The 24,712-nt window shown below is 47.9% G+C and overlaps 1 protein-coding gene and 1 non-coding gene across 2 annotated transcripts; both read right to left on the bottom strand.

Moving 5' to 3' along the window:
• Positions 1-2,258: 2,258 nt before the first annotated feature.
• LOC116910658 lies at positions 2,259-2,394 on the bottom strand. The gene has a single exon (XR_004389192.1). It is a non-coding gene; the product is annotated as a small nucleolar RNA SNORA70 (small nucleolar RNA).
• Positions 2,395-7,762: 5,368 nt separating this feature from the next.
• On the bottom strand, positions 7,763-9,518 carry LOC116910503 (mastin-like). Its single transcript, XM_032914399.1, has 5 exons — positions 9,352-9,518; positions 9,019-9,193; positions 8,537-8,811; positions 8,290-8,453; positions 7,763-8,182 (listed from the first exon to the last, which is right to left on the bottom strand). The coding sequence occupies exons 1-5, from the start codon at positions 9,422-9,424 to the stop codon at positions 7,922-7,924; spliced, it is 948 nt and encodes a 315-aa protein (XP_032770290.1). The 5' UTR covers positions 9,425-9,518; the 3' UTR covers positions 7,763-7,921.
• Between the last annotated feature and the right edge of the window lie 15,194 nt (positions 9,519-24,712).

The raw sequence follows: 24,712 nt of genomic DNA, 5'->3' as shown, positions 1-24,712 counted from the left end.
TTTAGAGCTCTCCATCCCTGGCTATCCTTGTGTTACTATAGGTCAATTTGGAGGAAGAAAGAGACTCTGGGTTTGGAATTGGCTTTTCGAAGCCTCAAAGCCCACCCTCACGGACACGTTTCCTCCAACAAGGCCATACCTCCCATTCTTTTCAAATTGTGCCACTACCTGGTGACTGGGCCCTCACATATATGAGACTACGGGCCGTTCTTACTCAAACCACCACGGGGACACCACTTAGAAGACCTGGGAAGAGAGTTCTAAAGAGGAATTATCTAGATCAGGTTGGTCTGTGGGCATGTCTGGGAGGTGTTGCTTTGATGTTAATTGGTGTAGGAAGCCCCAGCCCACTGTGGGAGGCACTATTCCTAGGCAGAGGCTCCTGAACTTTTAAGATAGGAGCCATCTTGCTGAGAACGAGAACAAGGGTGTGAATGGCCATCCATGTTGTTACTCTCTCTGCTCTTGGCTGTGGGTGTGATGCCTTGTGCTCTTGCACGGACTTCTCTGCAATAGCGAACTGTGGCCTGGAGTTGTGAGCCAAGGAAACCATTCAAGGAAACTGTTCAAAGGTGCTCTGTCGGGATCTTAGCACCAAAAATGAAACTAGAACAGCCTTGTTTTCCCCACTTTTTTTGAGACAGGGTTTCTCTGTGTAGCCCTGGCTGGACTGGAACTCACTCTGTTTTTTATAACGGCTCCCCCCTGTTAGCCCGGGCTCTCCTGGAACACCCTTTGTAACCCACGTCGTCCACGAACTCCCCTCCCTCTCCCCTTTGGGTGTTGGTTTTAATGGTGGTGCTTCCTGTGCCAAACCCCTTAAACCAGCACTTTTTTTTTCCTTTTTTTTTTTTTGAGTTCACCAGGGGACCCAGCAGGGCCTTTTAATGCCAGGAAGATCCTTCCAGATGGATTCTGGTGCTTCCCCCTGGAATCCCTACAATGTGTGCATTTTAATGCCCCTCTGCACTTTGGGTGCAATTAACACATGCCCTCTGGATCTGGGAGGTGCTAGAGGCTTAGGGAGTTTGGTAGAGAAGGACATCGATTCTGGAACCATCCATCAGCCCCACGCTGGGTGAAGACTTTCTGCTGCTGCTTTAGGGTCGCCCAGGCTCTAAGTAAGCCCAGTGAACTAACAGTTTCCCTGGGGTGAACTTTAGCAGAACCACACTTTGGAGGAGGGAAAAGACATTGCTTAAATCTCTCCAGGGAAGGAATGCTTAACAGGTGACCTCCCCAGGGTCCCAGGGCCACAAAACCCTAGGGCCAATGATATTCCTGAGATCACTTGAACAGAGCTGAGCCCGGCCTTGGTTTTTCTTAACATTTGTCTGGTTTTAGGGGGGTCGGGGGGACTATGTTTTCTTGAGAGCCTTGAGGATCCTTAGCAAACACCCACAGCTGAGCTCTCCCCGCAGCCTTGGAGTGAGGACATTGTTTTAATCCTACCCGAAACCCAGCTTGTGTGAGGGGATGTGAACGTCAGGAGAGGCTAGCCTGCTGTGGGAAGGGCTAGGAACGTAATTCTTAGCCGCAGTCCCCGGTGATGCTCTACAGTGCTCCTGCATTGGTAGATGTATCCCAGGGTCACGGTGCTGTAGGCAGCAAGTTCTAGGCCACGTAGGGTTTTTAAAAGAAAAAGAAAAAGCACTTCGATATATCTGAAATATGTGTTTGAGTTGTGTGAGGCTTGGGAGCTTACTTTGGTTGGTCCAGATGGCTGCACGTCTTACCAGGTCTCTCCGGTTTTTTCTTTGCACACCAGCCACGGGCATGCGACCCTGGGTTTACCTCGTGTTTTGTTTTGTTTTGTTTTTGTTTTCACACAGGATGCAAGATTTATAACAGAACATGATTTGGTGGGGTTCAGGACAGGACAGTGGAGACCTACAAGAGTGGGTTTGTGGTTCTCCTGCCACATGTCCAGGATACATAGCACAACTGGGAATATATTTTACCCCACAGCCATCAGAGATGAGCCAATTCTCAGTTACTCTGTCACCGAATTCACTGGCATTAAACCTGGTGAAAACCCCAGGACGTTGAGGTGCGCTCTGTCTAGTAGCCAGGGAACTTGAAGTTGACTCCACATAGGGCCTCCCTCACATGTTCCTTAGTCTGCAGTTTTGTTCAGATGGACATGAGGAGCTGGCCAGTGCGAACCCTGGCTACCGTGCCCTGAGACTTCCCAAAGCCGCCTGCCTGGAGCCTAGCTTGGGCACAACATTCAGATCAGATGTTAATAGCCACCAGAAAACTGTCACCCAGTTCCCTCAGGGCAACCCACAGAGGTGCTAAGCTGCACACATTCCCAAAAGAGGCAGCTGTTGGCACCCCTTTCACTCTAGATCCCCGAGAGGAAAGAAATGCAGTTGGTTTAATTGGCCTCAGGATCATTATAGTTTTGAGGCAGGATCTCTGCGGACCAGGCTTAGCCTTGAACTCACAGCCACCCTTCTGTCTGAAATCCTTGAATGCTGCCCTGAATTGATTAGTTAACTCATCCAAGTTTCTGGTGCACCCCCTTCCTCCAGAAAGCTTTGGCAATTTCTGGTTCTTGCTTTCCGAGACTCCAAACTCCATGGAGAGCTATTTGCTTAAACGGCCAAACTGCTGCATTTGTTTGGCTCCCACACAGGCACAGTATAAAACCAGACCAGTGATTGCCGTTTCCTGGCTGGCAAGATACTGCCTTACAGAGCCACTTCTGTGCAGGACCCACGAGGGCAGAAAGGTGATTTGTATAAATCTGCTGACAAACTGCTGATGATGAGCGTTTGTGAGCTTTAATGGAAGAAAGCAATTTTCCTTTGCAGATATTGGAGCAGACACAGTTCTTGACGGCATACTTAAAAGGAGAGTCACGCTGTCCTGAAGTCAGAGAATGTAACCGCGGCAGCGAGAATGGACCATCGTGGGTGCTTGGGTTTGCTTGTTTGTTTTTGTTATCGTTTTTCTTTCAGAGACACTGTAGGCACCTAAACTTTGAAAATATTTTTGTTCTTTGACTTGTGACGGAGACACCTTTTTGTCCCCAAAGCAGCCCACTTTCTTTCATCTTTAAATAAGGTGCTTTTGAGGAAAAGATGGACAGGGATGTGGCTGAGTTAGTGGTACTTGCCCAGCATGCGAGTAGCCCTAAGTTCTACCCCTAGCCCTATATAGTCTGGGCCTGGTGTCAGTCTGTGATTCCAAGCACTACAGAGGCAGAGCAGGAAGATCAGAAGTTCAACGTCATCCCCAGCCAGGCAGTCGGCTGCAGGCCAGCCTGGGCTACATGTGATCCCATCACAAGACAGACGGGATGGGGAGATGGCACAGCATTGAGAGTATGCATGCACTGCCCTTCCGAGTGGTTGGTTTCCAAGCACCCACACGGTGGTTCCCAACCCTCTGTCTCTAGTCGCTGAGGGTCTCACACCATCTTTTGGCCTCTGTGTACCAGGCATGTGATACACATATATAATTCAGACAAAACACTTATACACATAAAATAAAGTAAAAATCTGAATGAAAGAAAGAAAGAAAGACTGAAGACTAAACCCAGTTTGTGTGGGGCTGAAGACTAAACCCGGGGTCTTCTCCATGCTAGACAAGTGTTCCATCCCCAGTCCTAAGGGTTTCCTTGTCAAGTACTGTTGCCCTCTTCATTCCTGTTTTGAGACAGGGTCTCACATAGTCTTGGATTTGATAGCCAAAGATGACTTTGAACTTCTGAAGCACCCTCTGGAGTGCTGGCATCACAGGTGTGCACCACAGTGCTCAGGATGGAACCCACGGCAAGCACTCTGAGCTCCATCCCCAGTCCACCATTGCATTTTATAACCAAAGGTTAGTTCTCCTGTAATCAGTAATCTAATGAAAACTTTCTACCTCCAGAAGTCTGCAGTAAAAATTTTAAAGTCATCTGGGTGTGGCAGCTCATGACTTTAATCCCAGTATTCTTGAGGCAGTGGCAGGAAGATGGCTATGAGTTCAAGACCAGCCCAGTCTTTATAGTGAGTTCCAGGCCAGCCAGGTGAGACCCTGTCTCAAAACAAACAAACAAACAAACAAACAAACAACCACATCCATATTGTTGTGCTTCTCAGAAATCTCTGATAGTGTTTTACTGGGGTTTCCATGAACACCTGGTGCCAATGTCCCCATTTGTGGCCACCTCCCTCTGATACACATAATTCTATGTCCTTGCACTCAGTTGATTAAGTTCTTCTGTTAAATCTTTCATTCAAGCATTGGAGATGCTGGCTCATACCTACAAATCTAGCATTTAAAAGGACGTTGACCTCGAGACCACTCTGAGCTATAGAGAGAGGGAGAACTTGCTTCAAAAACAAAAAATCTTACTCTTGTTTTATTGTGTATTTTTCTACGTGATTTTAAGTATCTTTAGCTGGAATGCTCTTCTTCTCTGGTTTCTTGTCTAACTGGTAGTTGCCAGTGTCAAGAAGTTCTGTTTATCTAGTGTGTTGATCTTGTACTGGCAATGACTTCTGCAGACAGCTTCCTCCTGCCACCCTGGGTCTCCAACAGTGGCCGTAGTCAATCCCAGGCAAGCTGTGTGGACTGCCGCTTGGTCTGCCAATGTGGAGGGTGAATTGCCTCTCCTTCTTGGGCTCTTTATGCCTCTTATCTATTTCCCAGCCAGCCTGCTGCCCACATACTCGTGCTGCCAAAAGCAGGGAGGCAGCTGCTCTCATCTGCCTTCACCTTCCAGGTTTCCACAGTCCACCCTCAAACAGCACGTTTGCTGTGGGCTTTGGTGAGATCCCACACATTCACCAAGAGTTTCGTCATGATGGGTGGTGGAAGGCTTGGGCTGGGGCGATAGCTCAGCTGATAAAGCGTCTGCCTTGAAAGCATGAGGAACCGAGTTTGCTGTTTGTATTCCTGGTTGGGGATTATGGAGACAGAAAGATCTCTAAGGCCTGCTGGACAGTCTAACTTAATCAATGAATTCCAGGCCAGTGAAAGACCTGTCTCAAAACACAAGATGGACAGCACCTAAGGAACAACAGCTGTGTTTGTCCTCTGACCTCCACATGCTGGTATACACACACACACACACACACACACACACACACACACACACACACACACTCCTCACACTCACACAGAAACAGACAGAAATACAGACAGACACAGAGAGAGAGATGCATACACACACACACATACTCACACAGTCACAGACAGACACACACTCACTTACAGACACACACACACACACACAAACTCCACAGACAGAAATCAGACAGACAAACACACACACACACACAGACACAGTCACATACAGACATCACACACACACACACACACACAAAACTCACACAGTCACAGACAAACATACACTCACACACACAGACACACAGACACAGACACACATACTACACACACACATACACGCACATCTAAAATCATACAGTGCTAATGGTGGGAGTGGTGGTGGACTCCTTTAATCCAAGCACTCATGCAGGTCTCTATTAGTCTAAGACCAGCTTGGTCTATGTAGTAAGTTCCAGGTCAGCCTGGGCTACACAGTGAGATTCTGTCTCAAATAATAATAACAGTTGTTGGGGTTGGGGATTTAGCTCAGTGGTAGAGCGCTTGCCTAGGAAGCGCAAGGCCCTGGGTTCGGTCCCCAGCTCCGAAAAAGAGAACCAAAATAATAATAAAATAATAATAATAAAAAATAATAATAATAATAATAGTTGTTTTCAGTTTATTATTTCTGGCAGCTTTGCTGAAATGTGATTTCCACATACCATTCACCCACTTAGAGAGTGTAGTCTGATCCATCAGGACAATGCATGCCTGCAATCCTAACACTTACACTCGGGAGGCTAAGGCTTGAGGAGTGCTTAGAGTTCAAGGCCAGCCTGGGCTACAGAGACCCTGTCTCAAAAACAAAACACGGAGAGTGTAGTTGTATGGGTTTCAGCCCATGCCTGGAGTGTAAGCCATCCCCGCACCCCGTGTTATAGCATTCTTCTCACTCTGAAAAAACACCTGCCCTTTAACGCTCACCTCCTGTCCCAGCTCCCCTACCCAACCCCAGAGCAGCCAACAGCCTACTCTCAGTGGATTTCCTTCTCCAGGGAGATCAGACAGTGTGGTCCCTCATGACCAACTTCGTTAACTCACTTGACAGAGAACTGCTTCCTATTTGGTCCCTGGCCATCTCGGGAACCCTGATGACTCTCTGACTCAACTTGTAGCTTGGAGACTTCCCAGTTCAGTCCCCCGAGGTCGCTCCACCCAGCACTGTGGATATGGTGGCTTATGCACACCAGGTCTTTCAATCTGTTGGTCTGAAGCTAGGTGTCCTGGGGTAGATTTTGAAGAGGACCCATCTACTGGCTCACAGGTGTACCTTCCCCCTGTCCCTACGTGTCAGATGGACAAGTCAGCTCTCCAGGGTCCCTGTTATAATCCTAATGTTTCCGACTCGTAACAAAGCCTCCATCAGTGGCAAGAGGGGGGCTGTTTTCCCAGGCACTGGAAGAACTTGCCTCCTCTGATAACATCCAGCTGGGATGAGATGTGGGGAGACATAAGGACCTCAAGGTGCATGCAGAAGATTTCAGAGCATGGTGGGTAGATATAAGCACTTGGGATCTGTAGCCATAGCTCGGTGGTAGAGCTCTTGCTTACCATTCACTAAGCCCGGGTGTAACCACATAATGGGGTGTGGTAGTGCATATCTATGATCCCTGTAAATCTAGCACTTAGGAAACAGGAGGGCCAGAAGTTCAAGGTGATCCTCAGCTATTTTATAAGTTTCAGGCCAGTCTGGTCTATATATGACCCTCTGTCAAAAAAACAAAAATGGGCAGGCTGAAGAGATGATGGCTTAGCGTTTAAGAGCACTGGCTGCTCTTCCAGAGGTCCTGAGTTCAAATCCCAGCAACCACATGGTGGCTCACAACCATCTGTAATGGGATCCGATGCCCTCTTCTGGTGTGTCTAAGGACAGCAACAGTGTACTCATACACATAAAATAAGTAAATAAATCTTTTTTAAAAAACTAAACAAAACGAAATGGGCTAAGGAGATGGTTCAGTGGATAAAGCCCTGTGCAAGGAGGAGGACCAGAGTTCAGATCCCCAGATGCCACATGAAAAGCCAGGTGGATGTGGCAGTCCAACCAAAATCCCCACAAGAGACAGAAATGGGGAGTTCCTGGGGCAAGCAGACCAGCTAAGCTCGATGTATGGGCAAGCTCTGGGTTCATCCAGGGACCCTGCCTTAGTAAATAAAGTAGAAAGTAATAGAGAAAGAGACCTAGTGTCTACCTCCAGCTTCCACATACACACACACGTGCATGCACACAGCACACACAGGCACACACATGCGAACATGCATACATGTTCATGTAAGCACAGCAAAAATGCAAGAGAGGAAGAAAGAAGGAAAGAAAGGGGGGAACTATTGTTTAGCATCTGAATGGCCTCGTGAGCTCAGAAAGGGACATTTGACACCACTATTCAAGCACTGAAGTATTGGGGAGTCCCCCAAATCTGACCCCTGCCTATTATTCCTGGAGCCTGGAATAGGCAGGCAAATGGGAATAGCCCAGGACCATCCACGTTGAGGGGTCTGGGCTCCACAAAATAGTGTGGGCTAACTTAGTGACTGAGAGTACCTCCCCTTCTCACCACCAAGAGCTCAGAGACACTAACGGGGGATGCTCCACTCTACCAGCTCAGCAACCACCCTTAGTGCCAAGCTCTGGATTCAAAGTCCAAACAGACATCCATCAGACAATCCATTGTTTAATGAGAAACGTGGTAAGGAGGGGCTATGGGCTGCCCAGCAGCTTTTGAGACGTAGTCTTAGCCCCTCCCTCCCAGAATTAAGGGACACCAGAGACTCCAGACCAGGGGCACAAGGTAGTTTCACTACCAGGGGTTAGGGAGGTTTAAGAAAGTGAAGCTGGGCTGGAAGGAGTGAATGGATCAGCATGAGTGGCTGGGGTGTCTTCTGGTGTATGAATCCTGTCTGGTCCCATCGAAGGTTCCGGGAACTTGGGGACATAGCCATGGATCCAGGACAAGTAGCTCATCACTCGGGTGTATACACCAGGGAAGTCAGGAAGGCCACAGCCTATTCCCCAGCTGACCACACCCTCCTGGACCCAGGAGCAGTTCCACCTGCACACCAAGGGGCCCCCGGAGTCAGCCTGTGGGAAAAAGGCAAGAATCAGCAATCCCGTGATGCCAAGCCCAGTGGGTGCCAGTGTCCTGGGCAAGGAAGGGACAGAGGAGAGAGGACAAGTCAGGCTGTTACCTGGCAGGAGTCCCGGCCCTCCATCCCAGCACAAAGCATATCATCTTTGATGATCTTGGTAGTCCTGTCCAAGGAGGAATTAGTCCGGTACTTCTGCTCACAGTCACTATTTCCCACAATGGGGACTGCCACTTCCCTCAGGTGGTAGGGCGGAGGCAGTGGCCCTGTGGAGAAAAGCCAGTGAGAACCAAAGCTGGAGGCTTCTGCCTCGTCCCACCCACGCTGACAGGGTCTTTCCAATACCCACTGTGGCCCTCTATGACGCCCCAGCCAGCCACCCAGCAGGTCTTCTTTGAGGAGATCTTCTGGGAGGCAGCAGGGAGGGAAACAGGGTGGACACGCTCAGACAATACAACTGTGGAGTCCAGTTTCAGCAGAGCAATGTCTGCCCCTGGAGGGGCAAACAGCTTCTTACTAAACTTGGGGTGACGGATGATCTTGGCTACTTTCATTAACTGGTCGTTTTCATAGAGCCTCAGCTGCCCGACTTGGACTCTAAAGCAACTGGCCTCCATCTCTTTCCTGGGAGACAGGACAATGAATTCCTCAGAGGGATGACGATTAAGGAAAATTAACCCCAGCAGAGACATAGGGATCAGTCAGAACAGACGTGGGGATCAGGAGGGTCTCAGAAATCCTGCCTCCTACAGGAAACCCTTGCTCACCAACTACCACCCACCTCCCAACGTCCATCTGCTCTCAACCGAGGGAATGTGTGGCCCCACTCACGGCTCTACACAGTGGGCAGCTGTCAGCACCCACTGTGGGTGGATGAGGGAGCCCCCACAGATGTGTTCCCATTTGCTGAGCTTCATGTTGTAGAACCTCAGGCTGACCTGCCATGGGAACCGGCTGGCTGAGACAGGGCAGCCTCCGACAATGCCTACCAACTCCTGTCCTGAGTCTGTGGAAGCAAGAAGGGTCATCAGACACCGGGCAGAAGATTCCAAGGCTCAGGCGTCAGTGAGATGTCTGGCAAATCGACAGTTAGGCATAACCCCAGGGTATTCGGAGCCGGACTCTGAGCCTGGGACAACATAAGGGATCCCAGTTAGAACTCACCAGGAGTCAGAGGCATTGTGCTCCCCAGACAGGGGAGAGTGAGGAACAGAAACCACAGCATCCCCAAGCACATCTATCACAGAGATCCCGAACACAGGCTTCTACAGCCGGACCAGGTAGAGGTGCTAATGGATTAGAACAGCTGTCCTCCAGCCACTCTCCTTCTGCCCTTGAGGCCCCCCAGGGTCCCTTGAGGTCCCCCAGGGTCCCATTTATCTTTCTTCCACAGGATGTGGGTTCAGAATGCAACATCTGTACCCCAGCGGGCCATGTCGTGGCCACACGTTGGTCTTTCCTTGGGGCTGATATGAACTGACCAGTCAGGGCTAGCGGGCTGTGCAGGTATGCTGAGCGTGAAAGCATGCCCTGAGGTAGACAGGTAAGGCTGCAAGCTAAATATTCAAAAAGAGAAAAGAAAAGATGGAGAGACTAGTCTGAAGCTCCACACCCAAGGCACAGCATGAGACTCTGATGTGCTCTCCTTCTCTGCTTGGCTACATTCCCTGCCCCTCCACCCACAGAAACCTGGCAAGTGGAATTAATGATACCCCCGGATGTGGGCTGTGCTCTCAGAGGTGTTAGCATGTCGTTTTGAGGGAGTCTTCCAAGCACTGCAGACTTGTTGGGTCGGAGCACAGAGTGGATTCTAGGAGACATGGCCACCCCCTATAGTGACATACATATGGAAGACACAAGCTGTCACTGTTACTTTCTGGGGGCCACCTAGCCAGCCTTGGAGGTCCATAATCCCAGCTGCCCACCGTTGTAAGATCTACACACTAAAGACTTCTAGTGTCCTGATTCTCAGAACAGCTGGGTCCTTGCCAGGGGCTGAACCAGTTTGGGAGAACATCCAGACTCGGAGAAGAAAGAAAGAGGACCTGCCTTACCAAGACTTTCAGGAAACTCCCCAAAGTCTGAAGAGGCTCATGCCTATGTCCCTGTGTCATCATAAGCATCCCCTGAGCCGGTCTGTCCCCTCTCTTAGGGCCCTTGGACTCCAAAGCTTCTTTGAGGTCAAGTTGTACCTATGGAGCCACAGACAGACAGCAGGTGGATCCCTGGAGGACCTGTCTTTGTTTCTCCTTGATCCTGAGGCCTTCCCTCTGCTGGCTGGGCAGGGCGTTTTGCTGAGGGAGTGCACTGAGGCAGGCCAGGCAATGTCAGCAACAACAGCCTGTTGCAGAAGCTATGAACAGCATGTGTTCTAATGCTATAGGAACTGAGGGGCTCTGTGTGTTCAGTGTAAGTGTATTGTGCCCCTAAATCCACCCAGGACTTCATACATGACCACATTTGGACAAGGGGGTCTCCTATGTGATGATCAAGGGGAAGTAAGGTCATTAGAGTAGACCCAGACTAATGGGGGTCCTGATGAGGTCACAGATAGGAAGAGGTACATCAGTGTGAGGACACAGGAAGAAAATGATGTCTTCAGGCCTAGGACCCCAAGGGTAGCCAGCTCTGCTCACAGCTCCATCTTGACACCTAGCATTAGTGACTGAAGAAATACATCTCCACATGTGAGTCATCTTCCTTTCTTGGTCCCCTGAGCTGAGCAGGGAGACACCTGCTGGTCTTGGCCTCACAAAAGCTTGAAAGCACTTGGGAAAGAGGGCCGCCACAGTGAGTCTCCCAAAAAGAGCTCAGATGGATTTGAGAGGTAAGTTTGTTTGGTTCTAAGACAGGGTCTTGCTGTATAATCCAAGATGATCTTGAAATCTAGGTCACCCTCCTACCTTAGCCTTTCAAGTGATGGGATTACCAAGATGTGACACCATGTTCTCCAGCCCTTGGGACTTCTTGTTCTTTCTCCCTCCTCCTTCCCTCCCTCCTCCCACTTCCTCTCTGAGATTCCTATGCAGAGCCTGGTCAAGTATGAAACACCTCAGCTTGGTGGTAGCAGTGCCTTTACTCCCCCCACCACCACCATTCAGGAGGCAGAGGCATGCAGATCTCTCTGAGTTCAAGGCCAGCCTGGTCTACAAAACAAGTTCCAGGACAACCATGGCTACACAGGAAAACCTGTCTTGAAACACACACAGAGACACAGAGACACAGAGACATAGACACACACACACACACACACACACACACACACACACACACACACACAAAACTCTCCAACCTGAAATCACACTAGCACATGCTGTTTTTTAAGCTATTAGAACTCCCCTGGCAGAAACTCAAGACTCCTCGTGTGCCCCAGACCAGGACCCATATGTACCATGAGTCATATATTTAAGGCTAGGATTTCCTCTTTTATTTTTTTTTAAACAGGATCTCACTCTGTAGCTTGGGCTAGCCTGAAATTAACTAAGTAGACCAAGCTAGCCTCTGTCCTAGAGAGACCCTCCTGCCTCTGCTTCCTGTTGCTATTATAGGCATGTGCCTCCACACCCCTCTGGATTCCCTCTTGTAGACGTCAGGGCTTAAGTAAAACTTACCTCTTCCCCACACTCAATGTCACATCAGGAAACTAGATGAGAGCAACAGTACACAGTTACCAACCTCTGTCTTGAAGCCCAGGCCCAGTTTGTATCGCGGCTCAACCAAGGGGTCCCACTTACTCTGCCAGACAGCCAAATGCCATTTGAATGACTGGGGGATACTTAGAAATGGCCTGGGAGGAAGATAGGTGCCCTATGTCAACCAGACCCTCCAGAACACTCTCCCATATACTGGCAGGTGACCCTAACCTTACTTCTGACCACTGAAGCCACACAGTCACAAGCTTTCCCTCAGGGTCAGCCCTCAGTGCTGTAGCCAGAGTGGGTCTGTACCTCATCATACAAAATCACTGTGACAATAGCTAAGGATGCAGAACTTCACACCCCTCAGAGACACTACATTAGATCTAATGGACCCAGAGCTGTCACCCGCCCATGGCCATCAATCTTTTTACTGACCTTCAAGAGTAAAGAACGGGGCTGGAGAGATGGCTCAGTGGTTAAGAGCACTGACTGCTCTTCCAGAGGCCCTGAGTTCAAATCCCAACAACCACATGGTGACTCACAACCATCTGTAGTGAGATCTGATGCCCTCTTCTGGTGTGTCTGAAGACAGTTGCAGTGTACTTACATATAATAAATAAATAAATCTTTTAAAAAAACAAAAAGAGTAAAGAACGAACTGTAGTCCTTAGGGAGGCTATACCCCGAATGCCGCCATACATGTCTGTGTCTGCCATGAAACCTGTGAAATCAAGGAAAGTAAGCCACCAGACCAGGGTCATAAGATTCCACTCGTCAGCCAGGCCTGGTGCTGTATGACCAACCTTTGTGAGTTTTTCATGAGTTGCACCAATTTCATAGCTACCACGCAGACGCAGATCCAGAGCTTTGAGTTGGCCCACCCCAACATCTCCCTCATCTAGGAACTGCTGGAATATGGGCAAGGGCTGTTCCGCAGATCCAAAGCTGCAGGATCTCCATGACACAGAGCACCCACAGGATGTCCCAGGAGGGGTGCCGGGAGGAGCCTGTGTTAATGATGTAGCAGAAGCCAGAGACCTTGAACCAGACCAATGGCTCATTCAACAAACATTTCCAAGTAAAGCTGTGTGGACAAAAGGATACTGTGGGACACAATGACACACTTGCTACAGCTTCCATTTTTTTTATGGTGTGTTTTGTTTATTTTTGTTGTTGTTTTTGAATTTTCTTTTTGGGGAGAGGATGCAAGGGCGGAGAGAAGATACAAAGGGATGGGGAACTGTGTGAGATTAGGGTGCATGATATAAAACTCCCAAAGAATCAATAATTAAAAAAAAAAAAAAAACACCTGCTCTTTCAGAGGACACAGGATCAGTTCCCAGCACCCACATGGTGGCTCACAACCATCTGTGATTGCAGTTCCAAGGCATCTGACACTCTCTTCTGGCCTCCATGACACCAGGCATGCGTGTGATACACATACATACCTGTAGGAAGACATTCGCAACAGTCACGTGTAAAGATAAATTAATCTTTTAAAAAAGAAATGCACACAGGGGAGGTGAGGACCTTTCTAACTGAGGAGGGTGAAGGTCGTGTCTAGATTCTTGCCACCATAACCATAACTGGGCATTCTCGTTTCAGATTCATGCTGGCACAGGCCTGTTTTCCAAAAATCCACATATTGGGTGGGATGTCTGGCCATGGAAACCAGACTCCTCACAGTCTTTGCCCCCTAAAATGGACATGGAGACCCCTGTCATCTCAATACAACCTCCTTTGGAGCTCACTTCACACACACACACACACACACACACACACACACACACACACACACACACAAACACACACACTTGCAAAAAATCCCATTGACACCTTCGAAGTCAGCCTTATTTATTTATTTATGCTATATGCACATATGATACGCTTATGTGGGGGATAGGGTGCATAGTCACATGTGCTATGGGCTTATGTCTGGAGCTTGAAAATTGGTGTCCTCCATTTACATGGGTTTCAGCTATGAAACTCAGGTTGTCAGATCTGGGCAATGCATGCCGTTGTCAGCTGAGCCATTCCAGCAGAGACCTCTCCAACCTCATCCTTTAGCACCTCTGTGTGGCTCCGTTCCACTTCCAGGTTCCTTGGAAGCTAGCTCTGCTGGCTCTGCCGTTAACCAGGACAGAACAGGTATCTCCTTAAGTGACCACAGCATGGGGACTCAGGAGCACATACTGCTGGCTTCCAGAGCCCTCTGCCAATCAAGCTCCAGGGACCTCCTTGGAAGCACACATTCTACTGGCCTTTCCCTGCCTCTTCTCAAATACCAGGCTCCTATTCTGGCTGACTCAATTTTTTTTTATTAATTTTTATTTATATGAGGACAGTTATAGTTGTCTTCAGACACACCAAAAGAGGGTACAAGATCTCATTGCAGATGGTTGTGAGCCACCATATGGTTACTGGGAATTGAACTCAGGACCTCTGGACGAGCAGTCAGTACTCTTAACCACTGAGCCATCTCTCCAGCCTGTGAATAGTGTTCTAATGTTACTTTTGAAGAACAGGTCTCACTATGTATATTCTAATGTTACTTTTGAAGATCAGGTCTCACTATGTAACCCAAGCTAACTTTAAACTTTCAACCACCCTGCCTCAGTTTCCCGAGGCAAATACGCACCACCACACTTGGCCTAACTTCCCATTTTGAGAAAACCCACTGATTGTTTGAACAGGCAACATTAGATGCAGACTAACCACAAAGTAACATTTTTAAGCCATGAAAAGAATGACTAAGAACCCGGAACTTTCTCTGAGGAAAGGGTGAGGCAGTGTGAATGTATTCTCAGGCACGGGACTTGAGAGACCCGGAACAAGATAACATTTGTTATCAAAAGGATACAGAGACAAACATCTGTAACAAAAGGAAAGACAGTTGCAGAAACGGCAGCGGAGACCAAAGGTCACAGCAAAGGTTACTATAGCTTTAAGAGATAACACGTGCTGAAAGCTGAAAATGTATCGGAGGTGACCCAGAATTAACAGTTGCCATGTTATCTGTGATGGATTTGAGAGAGGAAGCGTGGAGATGAGCTGGAAGGTTGATAAATGCTTTATCTGAGTAGGGAACATATAGACAGAGATCTAAAAGAAAGGTTTCAAAAGGGAGAAAGTAAGCCCAGCAAATGCTTGAAGGATGTAATGCAATTTTAAGGTGAGAGCAGGCCAGTCTGAGTAACCAGTTATTCTACTAAGTACAGAGGGGGAATGGATGCAAACAGCTAGAACAGGAGTACTGGGCTGAGGATGTCCCTCAGGGGTAGAGTGTTCACCTAATTTACTTGAGGCTGACTGTAGACTCCAGCCCCAGTCCCACAACAATAACTAAGTTAACTGATTAAAATAAACCCAGAATAAAATATAAATATTGACAGTATTTTTTTAAAGTCCTGATTCATGCTGTCATAGAAAAAGAGGCTGATAGCTTGCTCTTTCTGGAGTAGCCAGGCCCTCTCACTGGTGCTTGCCTCGTCTGCTTCCTAGCACCTTCTAGCACCTTCTCTTTCCCTGCCAACATCCCTGCTTAAATCTACCGTAAGTCTTTTCCATAATAAACTCCAGCCCTTACTCAAACATCAAAAATAAGACGGTTATCGGTCCCCAGCTCCGAAAAAAAGAAAAAAAAAAAAAAGATGGTTAATGAAAATCTTAGCCAGAAGGTGACTGGATTTCATCAGATTCAAAATCTTTTGCTCATCAGAAAAAAATCTCAAGAAAATGGAAAAACCAGCCAGATATATCGATTCATGGGACAGGGCTGTGCAAGTGAAAGACTAGCGTGGGGTACAACGTAAGACTGAACCAAAAGAAAAAGGGAAAAAAGGAAGAAAGAACACACCCTAGAAAGAAATGTAATTTAAAGCACAAAGGAAGCAGATGTCCCTAGTGGCCAGTGAGGACCAAGTGAGGCCAGACTTTCATTCGAACACCTGTATGCAAACGCTTCTGTTGACTTTATGCACAGCCAAACCTTGGAACAATACAGGATAGATTCAGGTTTGTTTGCTCGCTTTCAAAGTCAGTCTTTTAAACGGGAGTCCATTCGGTAAGGAGAAGAATCAGACAATGGGAGCAGCCTCAGTGAGGAAAACATCCTTCAGTAGAGCATCCTGACTTCCAGTGAGGCACGGAAGTCTGCAGTCCAGAACAGGATCCTAACCATCTGCCAGCACCAACACCACACGCCTCCAACAATCTACTGTTATGTTTATGAGTTTGCTCTCTCTGGCGACCTTGCTCCTGGAGTCATACATTTTTGCCATTTTTTAATAAAAGTTTTATTTTATTCTTCTTGACGTAGTGGTACACATCTTTAATTCCAGTACTCAGGCAGAGTTCAAAGCTACCTTGGTCTATATAATGAATTCTACAAAGTAAGACCCTATCTCAAAAAAAAAAAAATAGGGGTTGGGGATTTAGCTCAGTGGTAGAGTGCTTGCCTAGCAAGCTCAACCCTGGGTTCGGTCCCCAGCTCTGAAAAAAAAAAAAAAAAGACAAACAAAAGTTATTTTTATGTGTATTGTATGTGTGCATCTGCATGAGTGTATGTCACTTGAGTGCAGGACCTGAGAAGACTAGAAGAGGTTGTGAGAGACCCCACCCCACCCCACCCCAAGGACTGGAGTTAAAAATGGTTGCTCGGTGCCGTGTGGGTGTTAGGAACCGAATTCAAGTTCTCTGCAAAAGCAGCAAGTGCTCTTAACTACTAAGCCTACTCCCCAGCCCCATTTCTTGTCGGTTTATGACTGACTCATTTCACTGAGCTAGATCAGCAGTAGCACCAGTAACAGGGAGGGACAAGACAGGATTCCCTGGAGCCGCTCAATGGAACCAGCCAGCACCCACATGTGCAGTGACTCTGTTGTTCCGCCGCTCATTTTGCACATCATCCCCTGGAAAGCAATCTGCGAAGCAGCTGGGATAGAGGTGGGAGGGGCTGTGCTCAGACAACAACACAGAGGCTGTCAGGCTCAGGAGGGCAGTGTCTGCACTTGCATTGACAGGCAGGCTCTGATTGTACTTGGGGTGGCAGATGATTTCAACTGTCTTCTTCAGTTCTAAACTGTACAAGTGTAGAGTCCCCCAGCCCTTCAGGGAGGATGAAGAATAGAGAAGCCAAGCTCATTGGAAGCACAGGGACACCCCCCAAATACTCTGATTGAAGCTTCTCCAGCAGCCTGGAGAGAATCTCAGATATCCTCACCCATGACTCTGCCAACAAGACACGCCCCTCCCCTCCCAGCCTGCCCTCAGTGAAGGGCTATGGGTGAGCCATCATCCTTGAAGCTGCTTCAGGGACCTTAGGAGGAGGAAGCTCTACTTCCTCCTAAGCAGGCTGTGACCATGTTGGGTCCCAGTGGGGGGAGACACCCTAAGAGATCATGAGTCCCACCCAGTGCCTTTAGCCCTGTTGGGTACAGTGTTGCAAACATAGATTAATCAGATGATGGACACTCTTGGACATTTCTGACTTAAACCTCAGCTCCCCGCCTCCCTCCCTGCCCACACTGCAGGGAGGGCAGGGCCAAGGAATTCAAGTCTTACAGGGAGGGACATTATGGGATTCCTGCAATCTGAGGTATGAAACCTGAAAATCGGGACCAGCCTGAGACCAGGCTGGGACCCAGGGTGAAAGTCTGGCCTGTCTCTTCCTTGTCAGGTCTTCAGCGCCCTCCCCTGGCCTGCAGGATTTGTTAGTTAGGACCGGACCGTTAGAGATCCACCCTGCGAGACTGCGGAGGGCGCAAACACCCTCAGCTGCCTCCTCAGCTCTCTAAACCCTAAGCACAGTCTGCAGGATACCCTGCCTCCTTGTTCCCATCTCCTGGGCAACGGTAACCAGGTTCGTCAGCCATGACCAGCAAAACGAGATCTTCAACCCAATGCCACACCCCAGGCAAACGTATCTCCTAGCTAAAACTGCCGTCCTCTGGAGCTCAGGGTTGGTGCTGTTGAGCTGTTTAGCCTGGGTATCTGAGATTCTACTTGTGTTTGCAGATGAGAAGACACACAAAGGTTTATCAGGGTTTCTCTATGCACCTCAGGCTGTTCATAGACTTTTTCTTTCCTGGTCTTCCTCTTCCTTCTCCTTCAACTCATTTTTCAAGACAGTCTTTAAAGTCATGTGCCCACAACTAACCTTCTCTCAAACTCTTAATCCTCCTGCTTTAGAGTATGCCACTGTCCCTGGTTTGCTTTCAGAAAAATTCAATCAAATGGTTAAACACAGACAATAATAAAAATTCAAGCCACATCAACTTCTTTTCTATTTTTTTCCCTGTCCATAGTTTCTCCACCCTCCACTCCTCCCAGTACTGCACCACCATCTCCCTTCCCAGATCCAATGCTTCTCCACGCCCCCTCAGAAAAAAAGCAGGCATCTCAGGGATGCCCGATATCCCAGGAATATCCACTGAACGCGGCATAGCAAGTGGAGGGAATTACAACTATTCTGCGTGTGTGTGTGTGTGTGTGTGTGTGTGTTTACAGGGTGAAAAGGAAGCTGTCCTGGTGATGGTGAAAATAAAAATGGAGACCGAAGCTAGCTGGTGGCGACATACACCTTTAAGCCTAGCACTTAGGAAGCAAAGGCAGGCAAATCTCTTGAGTTCTGGGCCAGCCTGCTCTGCAGGCCAAGTTCCAGGACAGCCATGGCTACACAAAGAAACCCTATCGTGTGTGAGAGAGACAGAGACAGAGACAGAGAGAAACTTCCAGACCTCATTGGGAAGAAAAGCAATTCAAGAACGAGAAACACCAGTCATGGTGGCACATGCCTTTAGTGCCAACAGAGGCCAGTGGATTTCTGAGGGTTTGAGGTCAACCTGGTCTATACTGCCCAGTTCCAAGCTTGCCAGGGCTACTTAATGAGATGTTGTCTCAGAGACTGGGGGGCTGGGAGGAGAAGGAAGAGGGGGAAGAAGACGGTGATGACTGCAGATGAAAAAGACATTATTTGAAGGAGCTGGTGGGGCTTGTGACTCTGAACTTACAGTGGTCACAATGCCACCGTGTGGTTGGAGGCAGCTGGGACACATCAGCTTCCATCCCTGATGGTGTGTCCACTGCTGTCCTTGAAATTGGTTGCACGGTGCCATCATAGCACCGAGAGACCCTTTCCAGAGCCAGTCTGACTCTTTTTGCTTACTAAAGTTTTGTTTTGAAGTAGGATTCTCTGTGTAGTCCCGGCTGTCCTGGAACTCACTCTGTAGACCAGGCTGGCCTTGAACTCAGCGTTCTGTCTGCCTCTGCCTCCCAAGTGCTAGGATTAAAGGCGTGAGTCACCACTGCCTAGCTTGTTCATACAATTATCATCAAATTACTTCAGTTTTTCTCCCTGTTGGATGTTTAAGAAATTAGAGGTAGGACTGGAGAGATGGCTCAGCGGTTAAGAGCAATGGCTGGGGTTGGAGAGATGGTTCAGTGGTTAAGAGCACCCGACTGCTCTTCCAGAGGTCCTGAGTTCAATTCCCAGCAACCACATGGTGGCTCACAACCATCTATAAAGAGATCCGAAGCCCTCTTCTGGTGTGTCTGAAGACAACTACAGTGTACTTATTATATAATAAATGAATAAATCTTTAAAAAAAAAAAAAAAAAGAGCAATGGCTGCTCTTCCAGAGGTCCTGAGTTCAATTCCCAGCCACTACCTTGGAGGCTCACAACCATCTGTAATGGGATCGGATGCCTTCTCCTATTCTATTCATGCAAACAGAGCACTCACACACATAAAACAAACAAGTCTTGAAGGAAAGAAACAAAGTGTGGGTAGCCAAAAAATAAAGATTTTTGGGTTTGGGGATTTAGCTCAGTGGTAGAGCGCTTGCCTAGCAAGCACAAGGTCCTGAGTTTGGTCCCCAGCTCCAGAAAAAAAAATAAATAAAATAAAGATTTTTTTTTTTTTACTGTTAAAGTGAGTTGGGGATCCTTGGGGTTGCTTTTGGTGACCCCCTCTCTCCACTATGCCACCCGCTGGGATGCATCCGGGTCTTGATGATGGTTTGGCTTTCTTTGGACCCTCCCTTCTGCAGGGTGTATACCAAAAACAGAACAATGTCTGGGGTCTCCCTGGCTTCCCCGACCACCATGACACAGGACGCGTTGGGTCTGTAAGGTTCTACATCTTCCTTTGGAAGCTGGCTGACCTGGAGCAGAGAGGGAAATGCTAGCATACGGGCAGTTCCTCTTAGGTTTTTATTTTCTTTGGCTTCAGCCTCCAAGGTTTGGTTGTGGAATCCCCTAAAAGACAGTCTTACATGTCTGGAGGTAGGCATGGTGAGATTTGACAGAATCTCTGTATATAGTTTAGGCCCGCAGTGCCTTCAGCTCTCGGATGTACGCACGATGTTTGTCACTCACGTGGTGTCACGTGTGCCATGGTAACCTTGGATAATAATTTTTGAACTAGAGTTACAAAGTAACTTTAAAAACAACTTTGTTGGGGTTGGGGATTTAGCTCAGTGGTAGAGCACTTGCCTAGGAAGCGCAAGGCCCTGGGTTCGGTCCCCAGCTCCGAAAAAAAGAACCAAAAAAAAAAAAAACAACTTTGTTGAGTTTGGTGGCAAACCCCTTCAATCAAAGCAAGAGGCAGGCAGATCTCTGTGAGTTCAAGGCCAGCAAGAGCTACGCAGTGAGACCCTCCTCTGTTGGAGAGATGGTTCCACAGCTAAAAGCATTTACAGATCTGTCAGAGGACTAGTATTTGTCCAATCACCTACATCGGACAGCTCACAACCATTTTTAATTCCAGTTCTGTCCCAGGATTTGACACAGTCTTCTGGCCTCCGTGGGTACCCATACAGGGAGACCTAAACATAATGCAGAAAAAAAGAAAAAGAAATGAGAAAAGTTAAAGCAAACTTGCTTAAATTCTAACTCTTTTTTTTTCTCTCTCTCTCTCTTTTTTTTTTTGATAAAACCTTATTTTACCAGACAAAATCCTTTCTTATCCAAAAGTTTTTGATTCTTCAGTTTGATTGGGTTTTGAGGTTTGTTTGGTTTTGGTTTTTTTTTTAAAGATTTATTTATTTATTATATATATAAGTACACTGTAGCTGTCCTCAGATACACCAGAAGAGGGCATCAGATCTCTTTACAGATGGTTGTGAGCCACCATGTGGTTGCTGGGAATTGAACTCATGACCTCTGGAAGAGCAGTCGGGTGCTCTTAACTGCTGAGCCATCTCTCCAGCCCCTGGTTTTGGTTTTAAAAGATACATTCTTCACTGAAAACGTATTTGCAGGCTGGCAGGATGACTCAGTGTGTCAGGGTACTTGCCTCCAAGCCTAACAGCCTGAGTTTTCTGTCTCTGAAACCCACATGACAGAAAGAAAAAAAAATATCCCACAACTGGTCCTCTGACCTCCACAAGTGCACCCCGACATACGCATGCGCATGCGCACACAACACATGACTGCTTATTTTAAAAAGTTAAGCGTATTTGCATGTCTACAGCTTTTTTATAGCCTTTTTCTCCTTGATGACTACTTTTTGTCTTATTTCTTCTTTATAACATTCCCTGGGGAAAAAAATTGGTGGGGAGAGCTGAATAATTTATTCAGTGGTTCATTGGTTAAAAGAAAGCACTTGCTGCTCTTCCAGAGGACTAGGGTGCTATCCCCGGCACCCACATGGCAGCTCCCAGTCCTCTGTAACTACAGTTACAGGTGATCTGATGCCCTCCTCTGGCTTCCCTGGGCACCAGGGATGCCTGTGGTACACAGATACACAGGTGAGCAAAACACCCACACAAAAAGTAAAAAATTTTAAATTAGGGCTGGAGAGATGGCTCAGCGGTTAAGAGCACCCGACTGCTCTTCCAGAGGTCATGAGTTCAATTCCCAGCAACCACATGGTGGCTCACAACCATCTGTAATGGGATCCGATGCCCTCTTCTGGTGTGTCTGAAGGCAGCTACAGTGTACTTATATATAATAAATGAATAAATCTTTTTTAAAAATTTAAATTAATTTTAATTAATTTAATTAATTAATTTTGGGGTGGGGGGTAGTGGTTTTGAAGTCTTGAGTGATCCAGGCTGGCCTGGAACTTCTGGTCCTCCTGCTTCTCTAGCTGTGGAGGGCTGTAATTACAGGTGTGGGCTGCCATGCCAACCCAAAGTGTCAGCTTTTGTTGCTGTTTTTGCAGTGGCAGGGATACAAATCATGACAAGAGCTGAACCCTGCCCTCAGCTTTGCTGCTGTTGCTGCTGCTGCTGCTGCTGCTGCTGCTGTTTGCTGTTTTCCCCCAGACGTGGAGTTACAGGTGATTGTGAACTGCCTGACATGGCTTGAGCCGTGTGTCCAGCCGGCACAAAGTAACATCTTAATGGAAACCCAAGACACTCTGTTTGAAATATGGAAACCATGGACTAAAATACATATCTAAAATACATGTACAAAGGCGTACATCTAGAAGACTTAGCCTAACTGGTAAAACTGAGTGTAACTGAGTGCTACCCTCAACATCCTAGTGGGAGGCAGATTCCAAGAGTAAGGGAATAAGACCAGAGGTCCTTGGGGTTGGGGATTTAGCTCAGCGGTAGAGCGCTTGCCTAGTGAGTGCAAGGCCCTGGGTTTGGTCCCCAACTCCGGAAAAAAAAAAAAAAAAAAAAAAAAAAAGACCAGAGGTCCTCCATGCTGGAAGCTGCCTCGGACACAAGGAAGCTTAACAAGGCAATGTCAGAGCTCACCCAGATCCTGAGTGGAGCTGAGAGCTAACATCTAGGACAGGTGTCTGATGCCTGCTGATCTGAGTCTCACCAGAGACACAACCCGCTTTGTAGGCCTGGCTCCAGATTCTGTTCTCAGTGTCCTTGAAGAAATCGCCCCTGGGCTGGCAATGACCCTAGCCTTGAACCTAGCCTAGACAAGCCTATTCATTCTCTCCATTGTTCACACTCGCTCACTTGTCTCCAGGCCTCACCGTTCCTAATGTACCCATCAGGGGGCAGCAGAGAGCCAAAGCTGCATGCCTTCTAGGGAACCAGGTGCCAAACCTGGGCACCTTCCAATGGAGCACGAATGTATTATTGAGATGTATCTGTCTTCCCACAAACCTTTCCTCGTCTGGCTCTTCTGGACACCGGTGGCCACCTTGAAAACGTGATTTCTTCCCCTAGCCCCCTCTCAGACCATTTCTTAAACCTTCTTGATTCTTCTGAGTGGGTTTCACACTAATACTGCTAAAACTCAGGAATATCTGCCCAAGGGTGGCTCGCCCCTCACAATGGACTGATCTTTTCAACATCAGTCACTGTAAAAGTATCTTTTGTTAACCAGGTCTAGTTGCCATCTGGGAGCTTACTGCTCAATTACTTCACCCTTCTGGCTCTTTCTGAGCTCTGGCTGGCTGGTTCAACTCAGCCGTTCTGACTTAAAACTCCTCTTCGAGCGGACTCATTTAATCTTGCTTGTTTCTCAAGCCTCTGACTGAACTGCTCAGCTTGGCCTTGTTAGGGTCCAAGAACTGCTGAAGAATGATACCCCGACTCAAATAATATGCAAAAGCTGAATCTCCTGCATGCAGGGGCCTCCCCATTTGGGGGTGGAGAGCTCCATGGACTCGCAGGCCCAGCTTTTGTTGTCAGTTGGGGGAACTCCAGGGAGGGATGTGTGCCCTTTCACCTGGATTGGTTAGCTCTATCTCTTGGGGTCTGACTGGTTCTACATTGGCTCTGGAGACTTCCCAGGGAGGTGCTCACTCATTAGCTACCTATTCTTACTTCAGGCCAGATGACAGACAGATTCCTGGACCTGGGTTCTCATTTTCCTGGGAAATAGAAACTTAGGCCTCATCTCCAAACTGTCAGTTTGCAGTCTGTCATGGAGTCAGCCAGGTTCTGGCTAACTCAGTGGTCTCAGCCTCAAACTAATCCGTTCTAATCTTCTGTCTCCTTCTCCTTCTCTGGCTCCTTCTGTCTTCCCCTCTGTCTAGTTTGTTCTCTCTTCAACCTGTCTCTGTAAAACTCTCCCAGGAAAACTCCCTCTCCCCTCTCTCCTCTGCTCCACCTTGTGTTGCCTCCCTTCCCTCTCTCTTCTCGTGAGAGCTGGGCAGATCCTATTCTGCCAAACCTTTTTCGGATTCGTCACTTTGCCTGCCACTCAATTAGGGCCTCACTTTTTTTTTTTTTTTTTTTTTTTGGTTCTTTTTTTCGGAGCTGGGGACCTAACCTAGGGCCTTGCGCTTCCTAGGTAAGCGCTCTACCACTGAGCTAAATCCCCCAGCCCCTAGGCCTCACTTTTTTAAACATGGGTGCCTCCGTCTGCAAACTTTGCCCTCATTGTTTGAAATTAAAGGTGTCTACTGAAGCCGTGTCTGTATTCCAGCAGGGGGGGATTAAGGGTGTGTGGTAAGGGCTGAGCCACACCATAACACAATCTCGGGGGTTCACAGTACGATCAGACAGCGGGTGACATTTCCCCCTTTTTACATAAACTAAGAATTGTAGTTTAATTTTTTTCCGACAGAAACAATTATCAATTCCACAAACAGCCCAAATGCCCTCATGAAGAACTGTTGGTCCTTCACAGCCGCAGTCCTGACCCTCTGTCTTTGGCAACAGTCCACCCAGCGCGAGCCATCTGTCCTTCAACTGTTTGGTTGAGCTGTCTCAGGGGGATCTCGGTTTCCGCTAGAATCCTGAAGAAGTAGGTTCTGATAGCAGGGAAGCAATGCCCTGAGCTGCAGCATGGATGAGCATGTCAGCAAGAGTCAGTACAAGCAGGTAAAGAGCGAAAGCTTCCTTCTTCCCTATCTTCTTAGGTGGGCTGCCCTCAGAAGATGTGGCTCATGTTTCCTCATGGATCTTCCCACCTCGAATGCTCCAGATTTAGGACGGGTCTTTATGGTGGTTTGCGTGAGAATGTCT

This window comes from Rattus rattus, chromosome 9 (assembly GCF_011064425.1).
Source record: "Rattus rattus isolate New Zealand chromosome 9, Rrattus_CSIRO_v1, whole genome shotgun sequence".
NCBI classification, from domain to species: domain Eukaryota; kingdom Metazoa; phylum Chordata; class Mammalia; order Rodentia; family Muridae; genus Rattus; species Rattus rattus.
The sequence above is the reverse complement of the archived record's forward strand: the minus strand, read 5'-3'. Positions and strand labels throughout refer to the sequence as shown.